The sequence below is a fragment of the Gymnoscopelus braueri genome, assembly GCF_963280865.1.
Source record: "Gymnoscopelus braueri genome assembly, chromosome: 7".
NCBI lineage: Eukaryota > Metazoa > Chordata > Actinopteri > Myctophiformes > Myctophidae > Gymnoscopelus > Gymnoscopelus braueri.
In genome coordinates, this window is record NC_137608.1 from 41,214,088 (window position 1) to 41,237,753 (window position 23,666).

A 23,666-nucleotide genomic window follows, 5' to 3' on the forward strand; every position below is an offset into this window, starting at 1 on the left:
CTACAATGATTATTTTGGGGGGTCGCGACTCGCGGCCTGAAAAGTTTGGTAACCCTTAGAGTAGGCTATCCACCTAATAGGTTTTGGATGCTTTATGTGTAATTTTCCTGGTCTGGAGAGGACAATTCTTTAAAAAAAAGTATACAATGTGATGACTTCTCCATGATCCCTGTACAGCTCAGAGAAACAGCTGTGATTCATAGTAAAGACACCAAGAAACTAGAAACCAACACCACGCCCCAATTCATCATAGATTCATATTACTTTGACAGTTGCGTGTAGAGCAGTAACAAAATACCCCTACTAAGCTTAGCTGACATGTGTCACCTTACATGACCGAGGGAAATGTTGGCTATACATTCTAGAAGACATTCATTACCAGCAATACTGTGTTTGAAAGTACAACGGGTAGTCTAGTCTATTATAAGTATCTACAAACTAAGGCATTCACATATCTGACAAAGCATTAGATTTGCATGGCTAAGCAACATGCATTAGTTTGACTCCCAATTGAACTTGACTCTAACACCACTTCTTTGCTTGTGTGTATACATCATGCACAGAAGGATGTGTGCTAGGCCTAATTTATGCGTCGTCGCACGACCGTGACAGGGCACGTTTTTCAGTCGAAATTCGGTTACTATATATATCCGTCAAGCAGCATAGGTCGTGCAACGAAATATAAATTAGCCCTTTAAGTGTCCCTTCTTGTTTTTCATAAATTGAAGGTACCCGCCCTGAGTTGAATATTGCTTTAGAGTCTTGTGCTTTCCAGTCAGGCTACGGTGAGGAATGCACTGCAAAAAGTATCCATCTCAGAAAGCTATTTCATCGAGTGTCTAGTGTCAAATATCAGATTGTGTGAAAGAAATGGGGGTTGGGAGGGTGGCAAATGGTTTAGATTATTTGACTTGTTTTGAATGTAAATCAACTCACATGAAGAACTTTCTTGAATACTCATGGTATGATGTATCTTATTACACCTTACAAGAATAAACCAATGAAACGGCACATTTGTGTATCAGGCTGAAATAACTTAATTGGGATAATATTTGACTTTTCATGACGGTTAATAAAGTGAAGGACTAGACGCCTATTCTACTGATCACAAATTGTAACTTTCTCTTTGAATTTCAAAGAGTTTTCAACGTGTGAAAAACAGGCATCAATGAACCACTCTCAAAAAATAAGTTTCCAAACAGGTACCCTGTGTCTTATTCCCATATGTTTACTATAGGTATGAAATTAAATGGAATGGCCTGCATGACTTTCTTCTGATGTACTATTGACTTGCACATGCATAGCAACAAATGGCTGGAGGCAATTTCTCAGACTAAGAAGGTATATGAGGATAATGAATAATTTGGAATTAATAGAACTGGCTTCGAAAAATGTAATGTTGAATGTCCCTTTTAGGACTCGGCTACAAATTTCATTAAGTCCTGAAAGTGTGCCATTGTAGGAGTGTACAATAGAGAACTTCTGAAAGGAGAGCTTATCGGTTGGACAACAAATTGTATAAAGGTGATTAAGTTGACACTTATGACTTTAGTGCTTTGGATTGGAATACGGCTACAGGCTATATATATAATAATGATTAACTTGAGATTAAATACCACTAACAATACAATGCTATAGTTTAAAATGTGTAAAATGTATAACTTTGCGTTATAATATTCTTAATATATTTATCTTTCATTTGAATACAAAGCTATTTCATTCACTAGGGTATATACATTCAGATATATATAAATGATAAATATTTCTTTACATGGAGATTAACATTCAAAAATCACATTTCCATATTTACATGTACTGTACATATACTGTATGTGTCACATTATGTGAATTTATCGGTATTGTTCTGCTGGTCCATTTGAAATCGGCACCTTCACTGTGAAACAGTTCAATATTGCGACACATCGAGATTTGCAGTGCTGCTGCATCCAAAGGCAGAAGATGTATTGCTGCTTGTTTTATAGACATTTTCCCAGCCGGGTGGATGAAATGAATTCTTGAGGGTGGCTCCATCTTCCTTCCTGTCCCCCATCTCCATTCAGTACTGACATAGCCAACCGGAATCATCGGAATCTGGCCCAAGGTGGATTTTCCATTTCTTTCAATATTGCAGCACGGTTTCCTCAGCTTAGTGCAGTTCAGGGAAGAGTACCCAGGGGAAGAACGGGCCGAAATAATTGAGATGCACTCAAGAGTTCAATGCAGAAGGGAGAGAGATGAAGCTTGAGTCCTTTGCTACAATTTTCACTGGCAGGGTCAGAACAGATCCTGAGGGCCCAGGTGAATGATTATAGGTGTGCCATAGCCACCTATGGTCTGGGGCTGGTAGTAGGCACTGTCAAAGTACAGACCGCCTACAAACAGAAAACATTATCAGGGTTAGAAACACTAGAAATCACACCATGTCAATGAGAAGTACGAAAAGTATCATCGAGGAATGATGTGCTTTGGATCAATTAGAAGTAGGTGTGGAATAGGATAGGTATTAACTTGCATCTAATCAATAGTGTACATAGCAGGACAGTCTCACATATGAGACCCAGTTGTCCAGAACGCCTATCCGACCCCTTATATGGGCGCATATATCCATATACTGTATATGCCCAAATATGGGCATATAATGATGACATCAGGGTATGTAGATCCCTGATGTCATCATTATATGCCCATTTGGGCATAAAAGGGACAAGGGACAGACAGACGGGTACAACAGGTACTCTGACAATGGGTACATAACTGGATGGGTAATGCATTCCCGACTTGCGTCCGAGTAGGATAAGTGATAAAAATTGTAGCTTCAATTCACATTTTCAGAAGAATTTTAGATCTTAAGATGCTCTCATCCCAATGTGACATCAACTGAGCATGTGGGATTTCATTATGTTGTACAACACAGGACAAGCAATCCTTGACACATTGGCTATTATGGGAGTCAAACCTGTGACACGTTTGTTAAAAGGAACCAACAGGGTTGGTACCCAAATGCAGCTCACATGTTTTTCTAAAGCTCAATTCATTTTTGTTTTATGACAGAACAGGGGCAAAAACATAATCTCTGCCTCCCGGCCTGGCCGAGATAATGAATTAGTTAATTAATAAATTGATAGGCTTTTTACTTAATGGTGAACATAATTTGGGTTTTAACCAAGTGGAGAAATAAAGCATTAAATCTTGGAGTAGGTGTGCAAGAGATCATAGAGAAACGTGTGTTCACTTAAAATGTTATTTCAAAAACTAAATCTGACTCAATGGGCGATAATGGTGAAAACATGATGAGGAATGACCAGCACTGTAACACAACACAATATGAGTCAAAATGTACTCAGATGTTGACGAAAATATTCATTTATTTTAAAACAATATTATCTACAAACAGAGGTTCAAATAAAATAGATATCTCAAAAGAATTAACTGTTAACCAAGCACAAACAAGTTCTGAAGTCAACAGCAGAGCAACAATGGACAATCAATACCCAAAGAACATATTTCACAGTGCAACCAATTATTGTAAACCAACAGGCTTTTCTCTCCATAGGAACTGTATGCCGTCAAAGACAAAATAATATAAACCATAAAAATAAAATCATTTTTCAAATTCACAGGTGTGTGGTAAAGGAATACACATACTTTGCTGGGGAAATATCGGATTCATGGGGGTACCTGTTTCTATGAATGGAAATGTTCATTCTATTCTATTTCTATAGTCAGTATACTCTTTAGCACATTGTGTATGTGCTTTGTGGATTGTGTGGGCTAGCTTTGCTTGACCTCAAAAACACCTTTGTGCAATAAAGGCTGGTAAGGTAACACCTTATTTAACTGATATTGACGCTTTTGTTGCCAACATACTGTAGATGGAACTTACAGCAACAACAGTAAGTGATAGGGCACTCTCAAGGACCATCCATAGAGTTAAAAATAATACAGAGGGCACCGGAAATCCCCACCCATCAACTTGTATGGAGTGTTGGGAAATGTGACGGGCGGGCCATATTTGGGTCCTATGTGACACGTTTTGCGTCACAGAGGTGGCGCGTTTTGCGTCACCTCCGTGCGCAGCCCCATGCGCAAGCTCGTGCACAAGCTTGTGAGTCGAGCCCATTGGTCGAAATCGTTTTCGCTCGTTCATGTGTCTGGCCCCAGCCATAATATGCTGCAGTACCAGCATGTCCAATGCGCTTCACTGCTACCTCTCGGTTTTGGGGGCTTGGGACCACCCCAATATAGTTAGGTATAACACAGTAATTTCATTTATTGAATTCTTATTTCTTTAGTAATATTTAACATTAATGATCTTAAAGACGTCATGAAATGGCTTTTCATTTTTCAATCTTTATTTTGACGATTTCCTCAGAAACAGAGGCTGGTTGTGTTACAGTCTCAGCCAACCGTCCGGTCCCTTAGTTAATAGTAACTAGGTACAAAATAATTTTAAAAACATTTTCCCATGGACCACCTATAATTATTATGCAATGGACCACAGGTTGAGAAACAGTGCCCTGAAGTTTAAAAGGCAACCTTTCCACGCCAACTGACAAGGACGAGAGACAACCGTGGTCAACATCGGTCAATATCGGTCAATATGTCGACATCATGCTCTAGAGAAACTGCTTAAATGTTCTACCAGGGGCTGGATTCTGTGTTAGGTGAAGGTTAATGTGAGGTGTTAATGTACAACAAAGGTTGGTGTATTCCTTTAAAATAACCATAACAAAACAACAACAAAAAAACATTCTATTTTGTATAGGCTTTGCCCTCTAAGAGCTATCGCAATGGAACCAACAGTGATAGCTCTTAGAGGGCAATGTCTATGCTCATAGAACCAGAGGTTACGGTACGTAACCAACGTTTTTGTCTTAGATGAATGAAGTTGGAGGAGGTCCTAATAGGGGTAGAGATGGGTGATGGGGTAGCCTGTGGGGACTCTCATGACTGGGACAACTACAGAGTGCATTCTGGAAGGAAAACCTAAAGAAAAAAAAGAAACAAACGAAAGGAACTCAAAAGTCGTGATGAGGCGATGGATGGGTTGAATGCCCGAAATGTAAGATATTCGCTGCCGTTTGTTTAGAAATGATGGATGTGTGCTTACCGTAGGCAGATAGAGCACCTGCAGATAGAGCACCTGCAGATAGAGCACCTGCAGATAGAGCACCTGCAGGACCATAACCATAGGGGGCTCCGAATCCTGCCAGGAAACAACAATACAGTGTTTTAGTTTTTTTTACACTTTACACACTGAAAAACCACAATAGCCATTTAAGGCCTTATGTAACATAATAATGTTATAATCTAAAAAAGAGTTTCTGAAACAAATTAGTTTCAGATTAAAAATGTTAACGATATTGGGTTTGAATTGGGTGGGGTTATTTGTGGACATTTATTATGAAAAGTCTGCAATTAATTCCAGACCTTTTACTATTTCAAGCCAGAGGGTTAAATTCATACATTCATGCCTGAATCATTATAATATGCCATTTGGAAGACAGGACACATTTTTCCAGAGCAGCTTTTTAGCATGACTGGACACAGTGGGACATAAGCCCGTCATCCTGGCAGTATCAGTGCCATGCTTGAGGTACACATGGAATGGAGCCCTTAACCCTAAGCAGTTTTAGTGTCCATTGAGCAAACATCCCATTGACTACTGTAACTCTGTTAACACGTAACCCTGCCTAACCTTTACTATAAGCTTAACCTAACCCCTAACTAGCCACCTCCATAATCAGACACAGCCACACAACACAACCGCCCCCACACACACACACCTACTACTAAGTTCCAGACATTCAGGGAGAGATTTACGATCTCTCCCTGCCTGAACCCTGACCACAACATGCTTAACCTTAAACCCATGTCCTAAAATGGTTCCTTTTCAAAGGAGGGACTGATAAAATGCCACTATATATAATGTCAGCGCAATTCACTCACACTCACTCACTCACACTCACACACACAGTATGTTCCAGCTCCACCCACCTGGAGGCATGTAGCCATGTGTAGGTGGGGTGCTGATGTACGGCGCTCTGGGGATGACTGGCAGTCCTCTAGCTCTGGCTGCATGCGTTGGAAGGGCCAGCATTGAGGCTATTGCTCTCTTGGGCTGCACAAAATCACAAACATGACACATAATGTAGATTCACATAAACACACACATACAAGTACACAAACTAACAAACTATGCACACATTTGGCTTAATTGCTGTGGTTGTAAAAAGCGTACATCACGTTGTACAAACCAATTACGACAACATACTGTAAGACAGGCTCCTAATTAGTGGGTCTACTCACTGGTGGATTGGGACGTTTCTTTTTGTTGCTTGTTGATTTGGAGCCAGTGAACAGGCTCTTCAGAGCGGCCATTGCCGCACTGGCCTTGGCTACCTTCTTATTGGGACCCGTGCCACGGAACACCTGTTTGTCTACCTCCACCTGTCATAACAGAGATATAGTCGATAGTACTTAAGTTCACAGCGATATTGTTAATTGTTTTTCTTAAGCTGGCAATGTTGAACAAATGCTGTTACTAAGTGAAGTCTGGCCCCATCTACAGTATACAGACGGTTTCATCTGAGTGGTCTTATGTTGGGTTAGGAGACAAGCTAAAACTGGTTGGCTGTTGGTTAATATTATGTTACATTTTAAAGCTATAATTTGTAATTCTGCATTTACACTAGGAGCCACAAAATATACAAAACTACTTAGCTTGGACAGCTACATTATTAAAGTGTTGTTCAAGCCACACTGAGTGGCTGAAAAGGATAGGGTTGAATATAGCACAAGGAACTGGCTAACGCCAACAAAGAGTTTTTCTTCTTTTTACAGAACAGAGGAGGAAGGAATTATGGGGAGAGAGATGGGTAGTGGAAATGGTGCCACAAAAACATATGATTGGTTGATGCTTGACTTGAATTGCATAGAATATTTTGAATTCTTCACTGTCATTGGAGTGCTGAAGCTTAAGCCAACTTAGTCTTGCATAGCTGCATTGGATATCTCCGCCTAGTGGAGATCTCTTTAAGTCTGGCTACGTGAGACCAAAGCCTGCTCAACTATTTTGTAGTGCCCGGCATGCAGTTACAAGTGTCAGGCATTACGTTGTAGCTTCGTGTTGCTGGCTTCCATTGAAAATGACTTGTGGCCTGTTGCTTTGTCGCTGCCAGTGTGAACGATTACTGTTGATGTTGCTGAATTATTCTCAGCTTAAACCCATCTATTTAACTATTATTAACTCCCAGGACTCGCTGAACTCTATGATAAAAACAAGCAAATCCCACGGCACCATCAGAAACATGCAACGACACGTCCTTTTCCTTTGGATATTACAAGATATAAAAATAAAAAAACAGCTCTGTGAAGAAACATCCCTGGAGGGCACGGAGGCTTAAACATCAAATATTCAGTTCATCATCAATTTCTAATAAGGAGCACTGAAAGGCAACACGAAAATGTATGACACAGAGCTTTGGGTGTGTACTTTAATATGTGAGTGAGTGAGTGAGTGAGTGAGTGAGTGAGTGAGTGAGTGAGTGAGTGAGTGCTTGCTTGTGCGTTTTCTCTCTCACTTCAATGATGAAGCGCTTGTCATAGCTGCTCCCGCTTTCTGATATGAGTTCATATTTGAGGCCTCTGCGTTTCTCATTCAGCTCCATGACTGGGTTCTTGCCCCCAGCGGTCAGGATTGGACCTGGAGCCCTGGACTGAAGACACAGAAAGAGAAGAAGAAAGAGCGAGGGTAAAACATGAGGATAATCCTAGAGCAGCAGTAGGGAAGATACTAAAGAGGAGTGTTTCCTCAACTGCGTTCTGCAAACCCATCATTAACTTCAAAGACAGGACACTGCTGTTCCTGTGTCTAGACCTACAGCATACTTGGATGGACCAGGAGTGGCAAACTGCCTGTGGGCCACCCGCAAAGGGGTCTAATCCAGCCCACAGGATGATTTGGGGGACAAAAAAACATTACTCATGATGACCATTTATTATGTGTTTGTATAGCAGCCGCTCTCTTGCTACCAAACATACAAACTTGTTACAGAATACTAACAGCATTTGTGAAATTAAATTGAAATAAAACTGTGGTGAGATACAACTACCCCAGGGCAACGCAGTTAATTTCTCATCTTTGCATTGTGTGCGTGTCACTGGTGGGAATTAATAATTAAGGACCAAATATCACGGCTGAAATGTGAGTTTCAGAATAGTCTCCACTAGGGATGGAGCTCGAGGTCCGGGTCCAACCCGGTTATGAAGCTTTGGGCTTGTCGAGCCTGTTATCGAGTATAGCGGCCCATGACGTCATGTCTAAACAATCAAAACAAGAGGCGATCAAGAAATAAATCTAATCACCCTCGCTGGCACAAACATGTCGGTCTAAAAGTGTATTGATATCTGCCAACCAGCGCTGCCCGGGGAAACAAGGATGAGGAATTTTATTGGCTCACTATTGGATACATCGCTTTTTTAAGGGGGCCGTAAGGGTCCATTTGGTTCCATTTGTACACTTGTGTGGTTGAGGTTGAACAATGGCCGTTACGAGTGAAACGCTCAAAAGTTTCACTCGTCGCAAGGTAGCAAGTCTCTGTTGACAATTTTAATAATTCAAATGATAATAATCAGTTTAGGAAACTCTAAAATCTTCCTGCGAATGAATGACTAGTGTTGCCTAGCGTGACATATTCAATGACGGACGCGTGTGAGCTTGGAGATCGGCTATGTTTGGTGTGTGACACTGTCGTACGATGAAGTATAAATTACGCTTTTAAAGTGACGGTACACACATTAACCAGTTAAAAGTTTCTTCAACATTATTATCCAAAAGTAAAAAGGTCACTTGCCTTCTGTCTGTTAGAAAAGTACTGTATTTGAAGGCCTTAGTAAAATATAGTGAAAGTGATATATTTTGGTTAAAACTAAGAAAAAAGAATAGAAAAAATAAATATGCATTTTTCGTTATAAAGAGCTGAAGACACATGGAGATTTTATAGTAATTATTACAGTACTATTCATAATATAAAGCCATTTAACACTTATTGCACATTAATGAATGGTTGTTTTAATGATAGGCAAAAATATTTTAAACTTTTGTCATCTTCATTTAATTTTAGATGGTGGTCAGCCACAAACTCAGTCACAACTGGCCAATAAAAAAAGACACCGGTTCTGTTCAGAATTTGTCGTCTCACGTCTTTCCACAAAATAATAATAAAAAGATCAATCGTGGGCTCGATAAAAGCTCGGATCAATAAGCAGGATCGATAAGGTGCTCATTATCAATAAAAATGTACGAGCTCCATCCCTAGTCTTCACTCAGCTCTATGTCCATGTGCATGTGCTGAATTAATGGTAAGAGAGCTACCGGTATACATTTTCACAACCGAGCGTAATGGCAGCTGTTCTTGTGCGGTCTGAGAAAGTGGCCTGAGCCACTTCTTCTTTGCCATTCTCCTCATTGACAGGTCTAATGAGTGGCGGAGTGGGCACAAGTATTGATATACAAACAGATTTTTATGGATGTTTCTATATCCATTCATAGCAAATCGTGCAGTGGACATCGGGCACATGCACGCTGTCACGCTCTCTTTCTCTACGCATAGCGCTAACAGGTAAAATGATGTCATGCACTTTCAGTACAGGGAAAATGTTATTCTGCCAATAGATGCCGGAAAAAATACTCTGAAGCTTGCTGAAAGTTTTCAAACGCCGCCATACAAGATCCGTGCCCGTTTTCACATGAGATGGATTTTAAAATATCTACTATAGTGCCAGCATTTTGGCTATGTGAAAATGTGGTATACGATTTTATTGACATTTTATTGTACGATCGAGTCGCTCAACAAATACGCATTTCCAACTGAAAAATCCCATTATGTCGAGCAACATGGTCATGCAAAGAAATATAAATTGGTTCAGTGGTATTGTCGTGGAAATACATTTTTATATATAATAATCTATATAATAATCATAATCTGTCAACTAAACAAGCTAAATCTTTCCAAAAGAGGAAAAGGAACCTTTACCCCATGCTCACTGCTAAAAAATGGCTTATTTTCCACCTGGATCTTTGTGTCTTAGACTTAGACTGTAAAGCATACTTAAATATATGCACATCGACAATGGGTCCTGGGCCAAAAAGACTAACGTTTAGAAAAGTAGAGCCTGCACTTTTTAAACCTGTATCCAGTCCATCTGCCGAATCCCTGATTGCAGGTTGATTTGTGATCTGTATGGCGTGTGAATGCGAGCCAAAGTGTGTGTACATATACACAAAATGTGCACAAACAAACACATTAGTCTTTACCTCATGTGCATCGGTGGAGGTGACTGAGTTACAGCTGGAACTGGTAGACAATCTGTCATTCTTGCCTTCCCCGTCAGATCTCTCGTCAGCACTCAGAGAGTCCTGGTCTCCGTCACCACCAGCCACATAACCCAGTGCTTGCAGCGCCTGGAGGGGGGGGGAACAAGAGACTTTTAAATTATTTTGCTCCATAAATGTTATCATATTCACACAGCGGCCATTTTACTCATATGGCATACACGGGTATGACCTGAAATAGAACACAACTCTGGACCGCAATCTCGGGAGGAGAAGCAAACAAAATAACAATGCTCCTCATTGCAGTGCCCTTGTAGCATGACACTTAATCCCTAGTAGAGTAGCGAAGGATGTGTTCTCCTGGGTAGCTCCCGGGTATAAATAAATGTAAACCGTATTTAACGTGAAAACAGGCTGTGAGCGGGTGTGCTCCGTCAGCTGGTCTTGGATAAACACATCACATCAATGGATAAGTTATTCGAAATACTCTTGGTTGTTATCCAATTTATTTCTATAAGATCATTCATTTCATGGAAACTATCCTACAATCAAATGGTCTGTTCAGTATTAGTGCCAGCATTAGAGAGATGACCCCCGCAGCCTTTATTAATCTCTCCAATTATCCATCCATCTCTTTGCCTCTCACTGGCATGCTGTCAAGGCACCATTAACATGCCACTCAAATCACCTATTCTTCTTTCTTCTTGACCATTTTATTTGAATGTTCATACATCTTTTTTTCTTCCAATTATCTGTCCATAATCCTCAAAGACAGTCTCTCCTCTTTTACAGTTAGCGCCACAGGCAGGCAATAAGTAACACCTTATTACATTTCTACCTCATAAAGCAGAGACGGATGGTTATGTCAACCATTGCTAACACATAAAATTAATACAGTAGTTATGCTTTATTTTCAATTCATACCGTATATAATGTAGAATATTAAAGGTGCTGTAAGTGGTATTTTTGGGTTAGAACAGTGGTTCTCAACCAGTAGTCCGGGGACCACCAGTGGTCCTTGAGGGGGTTCCAGGTGGTCCCCAGCTAAATGATGGAGAGTTGGTAACCAAATGGACCCTTATAGAAATCTTACTCTTGAGAGTGTAAAATGAAACCAAATGGACCCGTAAGGGTCCATTTGGTTTCATTTTACAATTTAACTCTTCATTTTATAAGAGTTAAATTATTGTTAAACATCTGAATTACTTAATTAAAGAATTGTTATTTTGATCAACGTTTGCCTGTTATCTCTCGTATGTTACCACATCAAAACAGCATAGAATTGTGGACAAAATCGTATCCAACGATGACAAAATATTCAAAGTCTTGGGTCTGAGAGTCAAAATCTTATCAAATGGTGGTCCGTGGCTCAAATGGACCTTGATATGAAAAGGGTGGAAAACCACTGGGTTACAACGAAAAGTTTTTGTTAAAAAGTTTAAATTCTATTCTGATCGCTATCATGCTGGGGCGTTTGTTCAGTAGGAGGGTTTTTGCTTTCTCTCCAGCATTTTCGTAAACGAAACATTTTTCAGATCAGAATACCAATTTTATCCAATCAAGAGAGAGAACTCAAACAAATGAAATTGGAAATGATGAAAAAGAAAACGAGCAAACAAAATTGGAGCTGGAACATTTTAAATTTGAAGCTCATAATTGGGTTCACTCCCCTGATTGGATTAAATTGGTGTCCGACCCATCTGAAAATGTATTTTCTGTTTACTAAAGAGCTGGACAGACAGGGAGACCCCTGTTACTAACACTCTATACTACAGTGTTTGTTCTGTAAAAATCCAGCCAGTACCTTGAGTGCTACTTGTAGCTTTGCGGTCCGCTTTGAGTTGCCGGTGGCCTGGTATGTGGTCCCATGGATCTCTACAGACATGGTGAAGACAGGGGCGTGGACTGGACCAGACTGGGACAACAAGCGGTACTGTAGGCCTGGCTGGATCTGGTTCAGACGCATCAGGGCATTCATTGGGTGGTTGGGGTCAGTCATCCTCCAGTCTATGACTAAAACAGGTACAAGGAGGGTCAAAAACTGCCCAATGAGAAAATATGTTGAACTAAAATCAATATTAATACATATCCATCTATATTTTGCTGAGAAATAAAGTAAACTTTAATACTTTATGTATTAAGCTATGGGATATGTGTCCGCTTATCACAACATTCTTGTAGCCTATGATTGTAATACCAATCCTTAATGTAATCTTCTTCATAATGAACAAAATCCATAAAATGGCACACTGTAGTTTCAAAGGGAACAAAAGCTGTGGGAGCATGTATGCCCACAACTGGTCCGGCCCGCATGAAGTCGCCTTTTGCCCAGTCCGGCCCATGACATCCTGTTCTAACATCTAATGCTTCAGAAACCATACAATGTATTCATTTATTTAGCTATAACTGAAAGTTTACTTGGACATTTATGAGTTGAGCAAGTGTCATAATAAACTTAAAGGCCCTTGAAAACTGCAAAAAGAAAAAACCTCATTGTGTAATTTCATGGTTGTCAATGAGAAAATGTTGATAATTTTATTTTAATAACCAATCGCTGTACCCTGCTGCCATAATACATTCGCTTCAAGTGCCTTCAAGTGGAAGGAATATAGATTGAGACTCACAATACGAACATACTGTAAAGACAATGATGGACAGGTACCGGACGAGAGAACAGGAGGTGTTAATAAGTGTGTGTGTGTGCGTGTGTGTGTGTGTGTGTGTGTGTGTGTGTGTGTGTGTGTGTGTGTGACCACGCATGCATGCACACTACATTGCGTGTGTGGTCTCTAGTGGGAGGCAGGGAGATAATTGCGTGTGAGATGCCTGCGAGCCAGGAGTATTAATCCCACTCTATCTCCACCTCCCTCCTCTCACTCTGCGTCACCTGCTTTGAACTTCGGGCAGATGAAAGTCCCCTGGGACAGGCAGCCCGGCGAGGGGCTATTTAATTACTGTGACACAGACTGCCTCCCCTGGCCGTGAGCGAGCAGGGAGGGAGGCCATCACAGTTTGGTGCTGCGTGGTTACTGGTATTCTGGCATGCAGCCCTCACGAGGAATGTGCTATCAATTTGTAATGGAATACATGACTTGCTCTACAAAACCAGGAGGACAGGAGCCAAAATTGTCTTTCAGATATATGACAACTCCCTAGTCAAAAAGCGTATTGTCACTTACACAAAACAGACTAATCCACAAAGAAAACAAACTAAAATGAATCTTTATCATTGGTTGAATAAACACCCTTCAAATTAGGCTACTTCCTTACGCATTCTCTCTATTTGAATGACACATTAAATAGAAAGAATGTCAACTGGGCAAATAAGCACCACCACTCTTGACATTTCAATTTGTGAAGTCTTTTTCCTTTTGTGGTATTATCTATTTAACTGGGTGACACATTTGTGAATAAAAAGAGTGGGTTGCACAACATGTTAAGCATGGATGAAATCTAACCTAAATTCTATATAAACCGGTTGCACTGGTAATCAAAGGTCTCTTGCACACCTGACAGGTGTGTTGTTGGAGTGTATGGAGATAAAGGAATCAAAAACACCCACACACTGTCTTCACTTGCTCAATTCTATACCCGCATTTAAACCACAATCAATGATTAATTCTAAACTGTCACTTGAGGTGGTTTCGCTAAGATGGCAGCATACTTAATGTTAATATAGATCAGAAGCAGGAATAAGGGATAGGCTTAACCCATTTTACTTTTATGAAGATGATGAATTTCTTCAACAATATCGATTTAGCAAGGAATCAGTTCCAATGATAAATAGAAGAATGGAAGATTTAAAAAAACATTTGCTGTTCCACCAATGCAACAGCTACTGGTAGCTCCATCTTCTTTATCCTCAATTACTTTAATGGACCTTAAATTTGTAGTGGTCCATCAATGCTTCTTAAGTTATGTTTATTATGTTATGTATAGACATGTTGTCATATTGTAGTAAGCTCTTTAGCAAATAAATAAGTCCAACAAACTTTTTCACAACCATTATATATGCTCGATTGTCATTGACTGGTTTCGCTTATGTTTTTTTGTTAGAATAGGTTAAAAATAAAAACTGATATATAATAAAGAAACCATTTTTGATCAATTATCCTCTATCAGGTATCCTCATATTGATACTTACAGTCTATATAATTCAATATGGTGGGCAAAAATAATTAAAGATGAAAGTCCTAATAAATGTAAGCGTTTAAAGTTTACATTCAAATGAAAGCCCTAAACTCTGTGTAATTTAAAAGTTATTGGTGCAACCAACCCTTAACTAATCAGCTCTTGGGGACGTTCAACTTCTGGGCGTTAAGGCATAGGAACTTTGATACCACTGACTAGCATTTCCTCGATTTCAAAGCGGAGGACGTACAGGGGATTGAGATAAGCCGTTTGTTCTGTAATATGTCAAAGTGTGCTCTTTGAGGTGTGCTGCTGCTTAGTGCCGGTCAAAGTCACCCTTTATCCTCTTGATGAAGTCTCTGTCATCTGGCCCTCCATCCTCACGATGCCTCTTCTGGCAGCCCCCTGTAGAGAACAGGATACAACATGGATCAATGACTACTGTAGCTCTCTCTGCGACAGGCATGAGATATCCACACATACACTAACACAGATATGTACTCAAGACATACACACACACACACACACACACACACACACACACACACACACACACACACACACACACACACACACACACACACACACACACACACACACACACACACACACACACACACACACCAACCTTCCAACAGCATGGATGAGGGCTTGCTTGCAGGGAGTGGATCCATATTCAAGACCTTGTAAAGCTGTCCAAAGGCTAGGAGGCGTAGCGCATGCTGAAAAATAACAACACACACGAACACGCACGCACACGCACACACACACACACCAAGACAGAATAAGGGCACGTCACTTTATCAGCAGAGCTAGAGGAACACACTCCCCTGCTCTCGAGGAAATGGTGCACAGATACTAGAAAATGCCATTTAAAATCCCAATCAATGCCTTTTAATTATCGCACATCCGAACAGCCGCATGCGTGTGTCAACTAAAAAGAGCCTACTGGATGGAAGTAATTCCATGCATTATGGAACAGGGATATAAACATTCTCTCTGCACAAAAAAACTGAAGAAAGGAGCATTCCCAGAGTACCATTTCTGGCATTTTTCCACTCAGTGAAACAGAGATGTGAGGGGGAAAGAAGAGAGAGGGGGGGGGCGAGGGAGGGAGGGAGGGAGGGAGGGAGGGAGAGAGAGAGAGAGAGAGAGAGAGAGAGAGACAAAATAAGAGAAAATGCAAGAGAATTTTTAGAAAGTCTCCCTCTTCCTCGGCACTGAACCCACATCTCCTGCCCAGGGCCACACTTTGTTGTTTCATGTGGTAAGTAGCAGCAAGCAGCTCTACCGACATCAGCGGTAAGAGAGCAACGAGGGAGAGTGTTCCCACGCTCATTAGCCGGCTAATTAGGCCCTCAGATCACTGGTCTCCTCCAGCATGGAGGGGCCGCTTACTGGAGGTCAGGGTCTGGAGGAGAAGGGGGAGGGGTTCTGCGGCAGCCACTCAGCTAAATATAGTGCTGATGTGAGCTAGGGGACCTGTGGGGCGTCCGAGAGCACGCTTTAAATAACCCTCCTTCAATCAATGGGGAGGGAAGTGTAACAGGAGGGAAGGTTACTCTCAACCCGTTTTCCTGGAAGAAATGCTGACTTTGGTGCAGTGGGCGGTACTGTAGCGATACCCCTGCTGGGCTGTTTGAAACCCACTCACAGTAACAGTTTGGTTGGATTTTCTCTCTTTTTTTCCCCTGATCGCTTTAATCGTAACCGTCAATTCAGAGTGCGTCTGCGTTACAATTTAGTGCAGGAATAAGCAGTTTCACAATGCTGCAAGGGACATGATTCAGAACTAACACACTGTAACTTGGAACGCCTTTGGCGCCTGAATTTCCCTCGCGGGATCAATAAAGGTCTTATTGCTAGTCTTTAAAGGTATCAAGTTCGTCTCGCCATCAAGTCTTAACTCTAACTTCAGACTCTCAGTGTGGCAGTGTCGTTTATTTCCCTATAGGACCACTTTCTGCATTTAACTGTACATTTGGTGCATTATAAAACACCCATTCTGGATATAATTCTCAAGTCACAGGTGTATACCTTTTTATGTTTCTTGGTGCGCTGTGAAGCAGACTGACCTGTGCGCTGTGGGAGATGGCCTCAGCTTGCTGGGCGGTCATTGCTGCAAGGGTGTCTGTGGGTTCCCTCTCACAGGGGTCATGAAGTCCTGGGCCACCTAGAACAATCAATCTATGTCAGTGTTTCTCCAGGAAATCTACCTTCAAGGGGAGGGGATATATAAACAGCATTCGTCCAGGTCTTTCAGGTGTGGTGGCAGGGGGACCTGGTGAGGGGGTTATTCAAATCGTAATTAGCCGATCTACAAACACACAGCGTGCCGCATTGCGACTCGTTGTGAGCTTGTGGATCTGATATTTTCCGTGAATGTTTCCCCCAGGGATGCATGGGTTCAAGTGGTTAAATGGGGATCTACTGTGTGCGTGGACCATGTAACTATAGCATTATTTGGTTATGACTATGTAGTAGCTGTTTAGCTTGTAGGCTTTTATTTATTATATCAAAATTATAATTAATATACCATTGTGTTATTGAATGTTATCTGTAAACAATGTTATAACTGGGTTCCTTAACCCATTGAGATCTGAGGCCGATTCTACAAATTGTCTTTTCTGAAAAACGTATGTTTCTATGTCAGTGGTTCTCAAACATTTTCATGTCGACAAGGACCCCAAAATACTATGTATTTAGCCACCGACCCTCATCTCAACATATGTCGTTCCAGCGACCCCAGAAGCAAAGATTTGAGTTAAAAATGTTCGATAAAAAAAATATATATATATTCAAAGATTTGCACATATTTTCCGGATTTTTTTAAAATTGCAGATCTACAAGCTCATGACGCGCTATGAGCTTGTAGATCTGCTATTTTTCGAATAGCCAAAGTATAAAATATGGCAAAAATCTAAAATGACACAAATGCTTTGCCGGTTTTAATGTGTTAAGAACTGACCTGGCAGGAGGAGTCCTGAGGCAACACACTCCATGACCCTGCGAAGAGCCTCCCCAGGACCCAGGGGCCGGTTACATGTAGCTATGGCCTTCTCACAGATAAGCTCCAAGGGCTGTGCAAGACAGGAGAGAAAGGTTTTTGGGGGAAATGTTTGATAATTTTTACTATGTAATGGAAACCAAAATTAGGGATGTCAGGTTGAAAGTTGTTACTACCACCTACCCATCCTTTGAGAGGGTGCCACACAGGCACTCTGTTGGACATTTCTCTTAGAATACGCATGACAATGACACAGGACTTCAGATCCGTCACTCTGGCCTGAGAGGATAGACAGGCAGGCAAACGAAGACAGAAAGAGAGCATTAAGGCAGCGTTAGTGTCATTTCAATACACTGGTGACATAGATACAGTACTATAGCTTAGAGATTATACCTCTTCCTCTAGACACAGAAATTACAGAATGCACTCGTGATTTTACGAGAAAGCGCCTATAAAACACCTAAAAAGAAACACGATGAGAAACACGATGAGCCATGCCATGACAAACAAAAACGCACCTAACTTACGTAAATTAATACTAAAATAGACACCTGACCTAAACCAGCAATGCCACACCTTTCAGCGTTGCTCTTGTAACCCCAATACTGAAACAGTTTATGAGTAAAGATGAAACTTAAATTACGGGCCATGGTCCAGACCTACACTCTTGACTCTGCCCTGCACTTTACTGCTACTGGGCACTTACGCTTAATTTATACTCCATTGTGTGAGGGTGTCGCTTGCCAAAAAGAACTGAATTACAAGCTAACAATGCGTTGTTTGGTAAATGGTGCATTTATATAGCGCCTTGCTACAAAGTGTTAAGTGTCTTGCTCAAGTACGGAAAGGGGGCTGCCCATTATTCCGATGTCCCAATGGTCCGACAAATGTTAGGATTGTGTGAAGTTAGGGTTAGGAATAGTTTTTTGTGAGATTAGGGTTAGGGTTAGGCTTAGTTATGATAAACGCAGTTTACAGCCACTGTACCTCCTGAGCCACTGCCACCCGATGCTGCTTGTAGTTAAATTTATTTTTGGCAAGCGACACTGTCAATCTACTGACCACTACTCCACTGCAACAGGAATTCTTCTCCCTCCTGGCTTCAAAGTAGGGACTGACCATTCCATCCCAGTGATACATCCTGCTGTCCCATATTTTCCCAGCCTGCTTGCAATGAATATGTTCTGACATCCTCCCCAAAAAGTCAATTTCTCCCCATCATTAATTTCTATTCACCTGCTCTACATCCGATTGCTCGTAAAGCAGGTAATAGAGGAGATTAACGTGGTGCATGCATGTTAAGTTGCTCTGGATAAGGTTATCATCTAGAAAATTGAAAGGCAATACCAGCCTACAGTAGCTGTGCATACCTGAAACCATTTGGCACGTCGGAGTGATGCAAGAGCAGCCTGGCAACTCTGCCTGTCCAGAACATCTGCTTCCTCGCCCTGCTCCTCTCCCTCCTTCCCTTTCTCTTCTTTCTGCATGCCCTCCTCTAGAGAGAGGAACAGGGTGAGACATGAAAGACAAAGCGTGACCACAGTGGTCTTCCACACACAGACACAGACACACAGGCAGCAAGGTTGACAGCTACAAATTAGGCAAACCCACTGATCTGACTGAATGAGCTTGGGAGGGGGAATTTGAGTTTGTGATTTTTCTTTTTCTTTTTTAAGAGAAGGGTGTTTTTTTTGTCTCATGCACAAGGCAGGATCTTTCATAACACTGAGAAAGACTGGAATAGACATGAGCGCATGCGTCTTGCTGCCCGGCTGGACTGTCACTCTAGATGCAGATCAGTGGCTGAGGGCGATGGAACACGCCAGATTAGTGTGTTATCGATAAGGCCGCAGGACGAAAATGAGAGCATGGCACTGGACCAGGACTACAGGCCAGATTCAGATATTAAGACATCCTGACAAATTCTGATTTGTCTCTCAATAACTAACAGTGAAATTATACGGATTAATTCCACTTCATTAACAACGGGAGAAGTTCGAATGCATTTCAGCTGGGATTTCTCTGCCATTTGCTGAGACGCCATGCTGGTATTTTCGATCTTGCGGAGGTCGATCAGATGTTTATGTTTGACTGAAAACAGTCTCTCCACACCAGTTTCCTGTGCAGAGCACCCCTGCCATGACTGGAGGCTGAGCCATGGGAGAACGACAGCAGAAAAGAGTGACAGCGAATGACGACAACATAAACATCTGAGAGTGAGAACGCCACCCTGGAAAGAAAGTGAAGGCTATTTGTTCTCAGGAGCGGCTAGGGGGAGGGGTGGGGGATGACCGCTGTGGGACAGTCAAGCAGACAAACAAGGGAGAGGTAACGGACTGCAGACCACACAACCTGAGCTCAACACCAGAGGCTTCCACAAGTCCAAAACGCAACTCTGTGATCTAAAGCAGTGATATCTCAGCACTTCAAAAGGTCTTGTTTAGACAGAGTTGCAGATATATAGTCATAAAGGAGTCTTTTTTGTTGTTGTTTGTAGCATTATGATTCTGTGACATTATTATTACATCTAATTATAGATGGCACACATCAAACCTGGGTTTTATATACAGCAAATTCTGACTGATTTGATCGCATGTGACTGAGGCACTTTGTGAGCTGAGGAGTCATCTGTGTGGTTTAGCAGTCCGCTGCTGTAGAGACTGTTGGTGAAAGCTGAACAGGATGGAAGAGGTGGTAGACAAACAATAAGGAGCTGATGAGAGAGACAGGCTCATGTCGCTCCTCCTCTAAGACCAAAAACTGGGGACCTTCATGTTCTGCCCCAGGGAGATCTGGGAAATGTAGTACCTGGACAAGAATCATGATCCTACACAGCAAATGGGTATAAAGTAGCAGAAACAAGGTTAGGAGTTGAAATGCCACAGGGACCACCAATAATACCTATGTGGTACTATAAGGCGTTTTGTATTTGGCAATTAACATGTCTATCTTGTATAAGAACTTCAACTTTTATAGGATATTTTGAGCTCTGGCATAGGGAGATCTACTGTAGGTAATGTAGTATAATAGGTTATGCCAACACTTTTGTCTTAAAAGTAGTAGTAGTACTAGTAGTTGTAGTAGTAGTAGTAGTAGTAGGTTGGAGTAACTGCAACCGTTCACTATAGCACAAATTCCTGTGTGACATGAGACCTTTAAAATAATAAAATTCTCTTATCCAAAATGCACGGTGGATGGATAATTGCTTATTTTAAAATGACACGTTTTCTCCTTGGATTGTGTGTACTGTAGCGCATGGTACTAACACGGTCAGGGTTGGGTGAGGGGACTGATTCCAACTGGAGGTCAAACCATACAAAAAGTGTATCATGTAATGGTATTAGCGAGGGGGGGGGGGTTTATATATTTTACAATTAAAATATACATGTCCATTTATTATCTATCTGTGTGTGGCAGCTGCTTTCTCTCTCCCCTCGACTCTGCCGCACTGCAAAGCTGCCAGCTGTGTGAATATAAAAAAAGATGGAGACAGCAGGTAAGCACCAACTGTGTTCGAGGGCACAACTTGCGTCATCTCACCCCTGCACGCCAATACTGCACTGAAGCCAGTGAAGTCCTTTATTGCCATCTCCATATGCGCCGACATGACTCATGAAGCTCAATTGGGAATATTTATTTGTGTGCCGATGCATCTTTGAATGTCACTGAGGAGTTTGTGGAGATGGTGCTGAGGCGTTATGTGGGAAAAGCCTGAAAATGTACACGGCTAATGTAGTAATCGAAAAGGTTATTTTATTACAACCAATGGACTCACCCATCAGCAAGTTGTTGCCCTTTTGTCTTGTCACCAAATTTTGCCACCTAACCCTGCCACAGTGCCACACTGAAGCCCGCTGGTTGAGCTGAGGGGCTACGCTCAAACATTTCTTTCAATTAGGCTACGCCTGGAAACTGAACTATAGTATTTATGAACGACAAAGTTGTTACAGACAGTGCTTGAATTGGGCCTGTATTCACTATAGAGTACCAGTTCTGCAGTACATTTATAGTATGATTATATGATTATGATTATAATCATAGTAACAGCACCATGAGGAAACTCACACGGCGTGTAGTGTACCATAGGTGCACTGAAATGCTGTTGGATACTTGGACACTGCAGGCGGAAAGCTCCTTTATACACCGGATAATGTATGACATGCACAAATAAAATATATAGTATACAGCACATTCCTATTTGGTCCTAAACCTGATATCAGTAGCCTAAGAATGTTATCCATCATGTTTTATGTAATGTGATAGATTACTATGACAGTATTCGTGCCTTTCAGGATTGGGAGACAGACATAAAGTAATCCGGCCCGCATTATTTCTTTTAAGTTTATACTAATCCCGCCTACTATCCTAATATTATTTTGACACCCCTGCTGTAAAGCATTTTGGCTGATAGCAGCCCCCAGATTTTGTGTATAATTTTTTTTTCCTATTTGAACTTATGATTGACACCAATTCTTTCAAATAAGTGTCACCATAACTTGGACATACATTAATACCATGTTTCTCATCCAGAGGCAGGCCATGAAGGAACCATCACTCAAATGTCAGGACCACATACAGATAAAAGGACAGTCCCCATTAAATGCTCCCTGACATCATCTGCTTAGGGGATGTTTGATTAGTGACCAGACCATAAACAAAAAATTAATACCACTGCTTTTACAACATGAAATTATGGAATGTCATTCTGAGCCAATATTGTCATTAAGCCTCTATAATTATGACATACAGGTATAGAATGTGGAGGGCTGCTGGGTAATGTGGTCATTTTGCCCTTATTTCTTGCTCGGTAATGGACATGGACCAGAATTTCATGGCGTACGGTAGGGCTGCACGATTATGGCTAAAACTATGATCCCAACAATTTTGCTTAATGTTGTAATTCCGATTATAATTAATCACAATAATTGGTCATGATTATTTTTGATGGAAAATATGCATTTATAATTGTCTTAATGCGTTTGTTGCTCGTGTGCTGATCAGTGCCATATCTTTGGCCAAATGAATGTAATGTAATGGCCTCTGTGATTGTATTGAGGCTGATGGATTTGAAGACGGGTTGTACAGTGTTCTGGTGATATTAACTTGGGTGTAATGGTGAGGGGACAAGGGCTAGATGCAACAACTGACCTTAATGTTAAAACTGCCAACTTCCAAGTTTCACAATTGCATAATAATTGTGGAACATAAAACATTAAACTGTGAAGCATAAAAATCAGGATTTTTGGATTATTTTCAGATTAACTGTGCAGCCCTAGCGTAGGTTGTCCCAGAAAGGATAAGTCCAGTCAACAGAGGAAGGGGGGTAGAGGAGCATGTTGGAGGCAGAGAGAGTGGTTTGATTTTTGTTTGTTTGTTGGGGAAGCCCCTTGTACCCGGGGGTTTCCTGCGCTGGGTGCACTGCAGGGCAGCCTCGTCGGCAGCGGGCCAGGAGGGCCTCACAGATGTGACAATCCACACAGCACGCTGACCTGGGGAGCTATGGCAACAAAACCAACAGTCAATCAGCAGAGACTAGCTACAGTTGGTACACTCTAAAAGAAAAAAAAACCTAGGGGTTCATTGGGGGTTCTTCTAGGATCCAAAAGGAGCCTCACTAGAAAAAAGTATCTCTTAAGGGTTCCTTAAAGAATGTTATGAAAGATAAAGAAGTTTAAGGTAGTACCATCAGAGTTCATATCATATTTTTACAAAGGCTTTCTTCAAGAAACCTTCTGGGGTGCTCCTGATGTTGCAATCAGAAGAACTCCAATATTGTAGGTTCCTTGAAGTCCTTTTACTTTTTAAGTGTGTATAATAGTGAAAACTATCAGTAGGCACTCAGTCAATAGTGTTCTTACATGTTTTACATAGCAGAGAGGTTGCAGGATAACCTTGCGTGTAGCATCACATTGTATGTAACAAGACAGACTTGGGGGAAAAAAAGTTTTTGTGCTGCCACGGTGGTAAATATAAAGGATGAGGAAAATAGCTATTTCCCCTCCTGTGACATGTCCTCTATACAGCTTTGAAAAAGCACAATGTGGTGCTGTATTGCGGTCTGTATTGCGGTCTGTATTGCAGGGCTGAATCAATTTTCTACCCTTAGTGAAGGCTTTTTCAAATCTATCCCAATGGAATGTGTACAACAACGAGACGAGCTGTTCTATAATGCTGGCTCTTTATGTCTGACTC

At 41.4% G+C, this 23,666-nt stretch overlaps 1 protein-coding gene across 1 annotated transcript in view; it reads right to left on the minus strand.

Annotated features, from left to right (window-relative positions):
- Positions 1 to 3,335: 3,335 nt before the first annotated feature.
- LOC308087900 (spermatid perinuclear RNA-binding protein-like) overlaps positions 3,336 to 23,666 on the minus strand; it is a 43,064-nt gene continuing 22,733 nt past the window's right edge. The window contains exons 6-18 of the mRNA XM_080432138.1: positions 18,845 to 18,969; positions 17,658 to 17,753; positions 17,436 to 17,547; positions 16,543 to 16,640; positions 15,096 to 15,189; positions 14,804 to 14,872; positions 12,141 to 12,349; positions 10,319 to 10,465; positions 7,584 to 7,718; positions 6,310 to 6,450; positions 5,998 to 6,121; positions 5,111 to 5,206; positions 3,336 to 4,986 (exon numbers count right to left, since the gene is read on the minus strand). Coding sequence (XP_080288264.1) covers positions 4,901 to 4,986; positions 5,111 to 5,206; positions 5,998 to 6,121; positions 6,310 to 6,450; positions 7,584 to 7,718; positions 10,319 to 10,465; positions 12,141 to 12,349; positions 14,804 to 14,872; positions 15,096 to 15,189; positions 16,543 to 16,640; positions 17,436 to 17,547; positions 17,658 to 17,753; positions 18,845 to 18,969 — 1,532 coding nt within the window. The 3' untranslated portion in view covers positions 3,336 to 4,900. The remainder of the gene's footprint in view (positions 4,987 to 5,110; positions 5,207 to 5,997; positions 6,122 to 6,309; positions 6,451 to 7,583; positions 7,719 to 10,318; positions 10,466 to 12,140; positions 12,350 to 14,803; positions 14,873 to 15,095; positions 15,190 to 16,542; positions 16,641 to 17,435; positions 17,548 to 17,657; positions 17,754 to 18,844; positions 18,970 to 23,666) is intronic.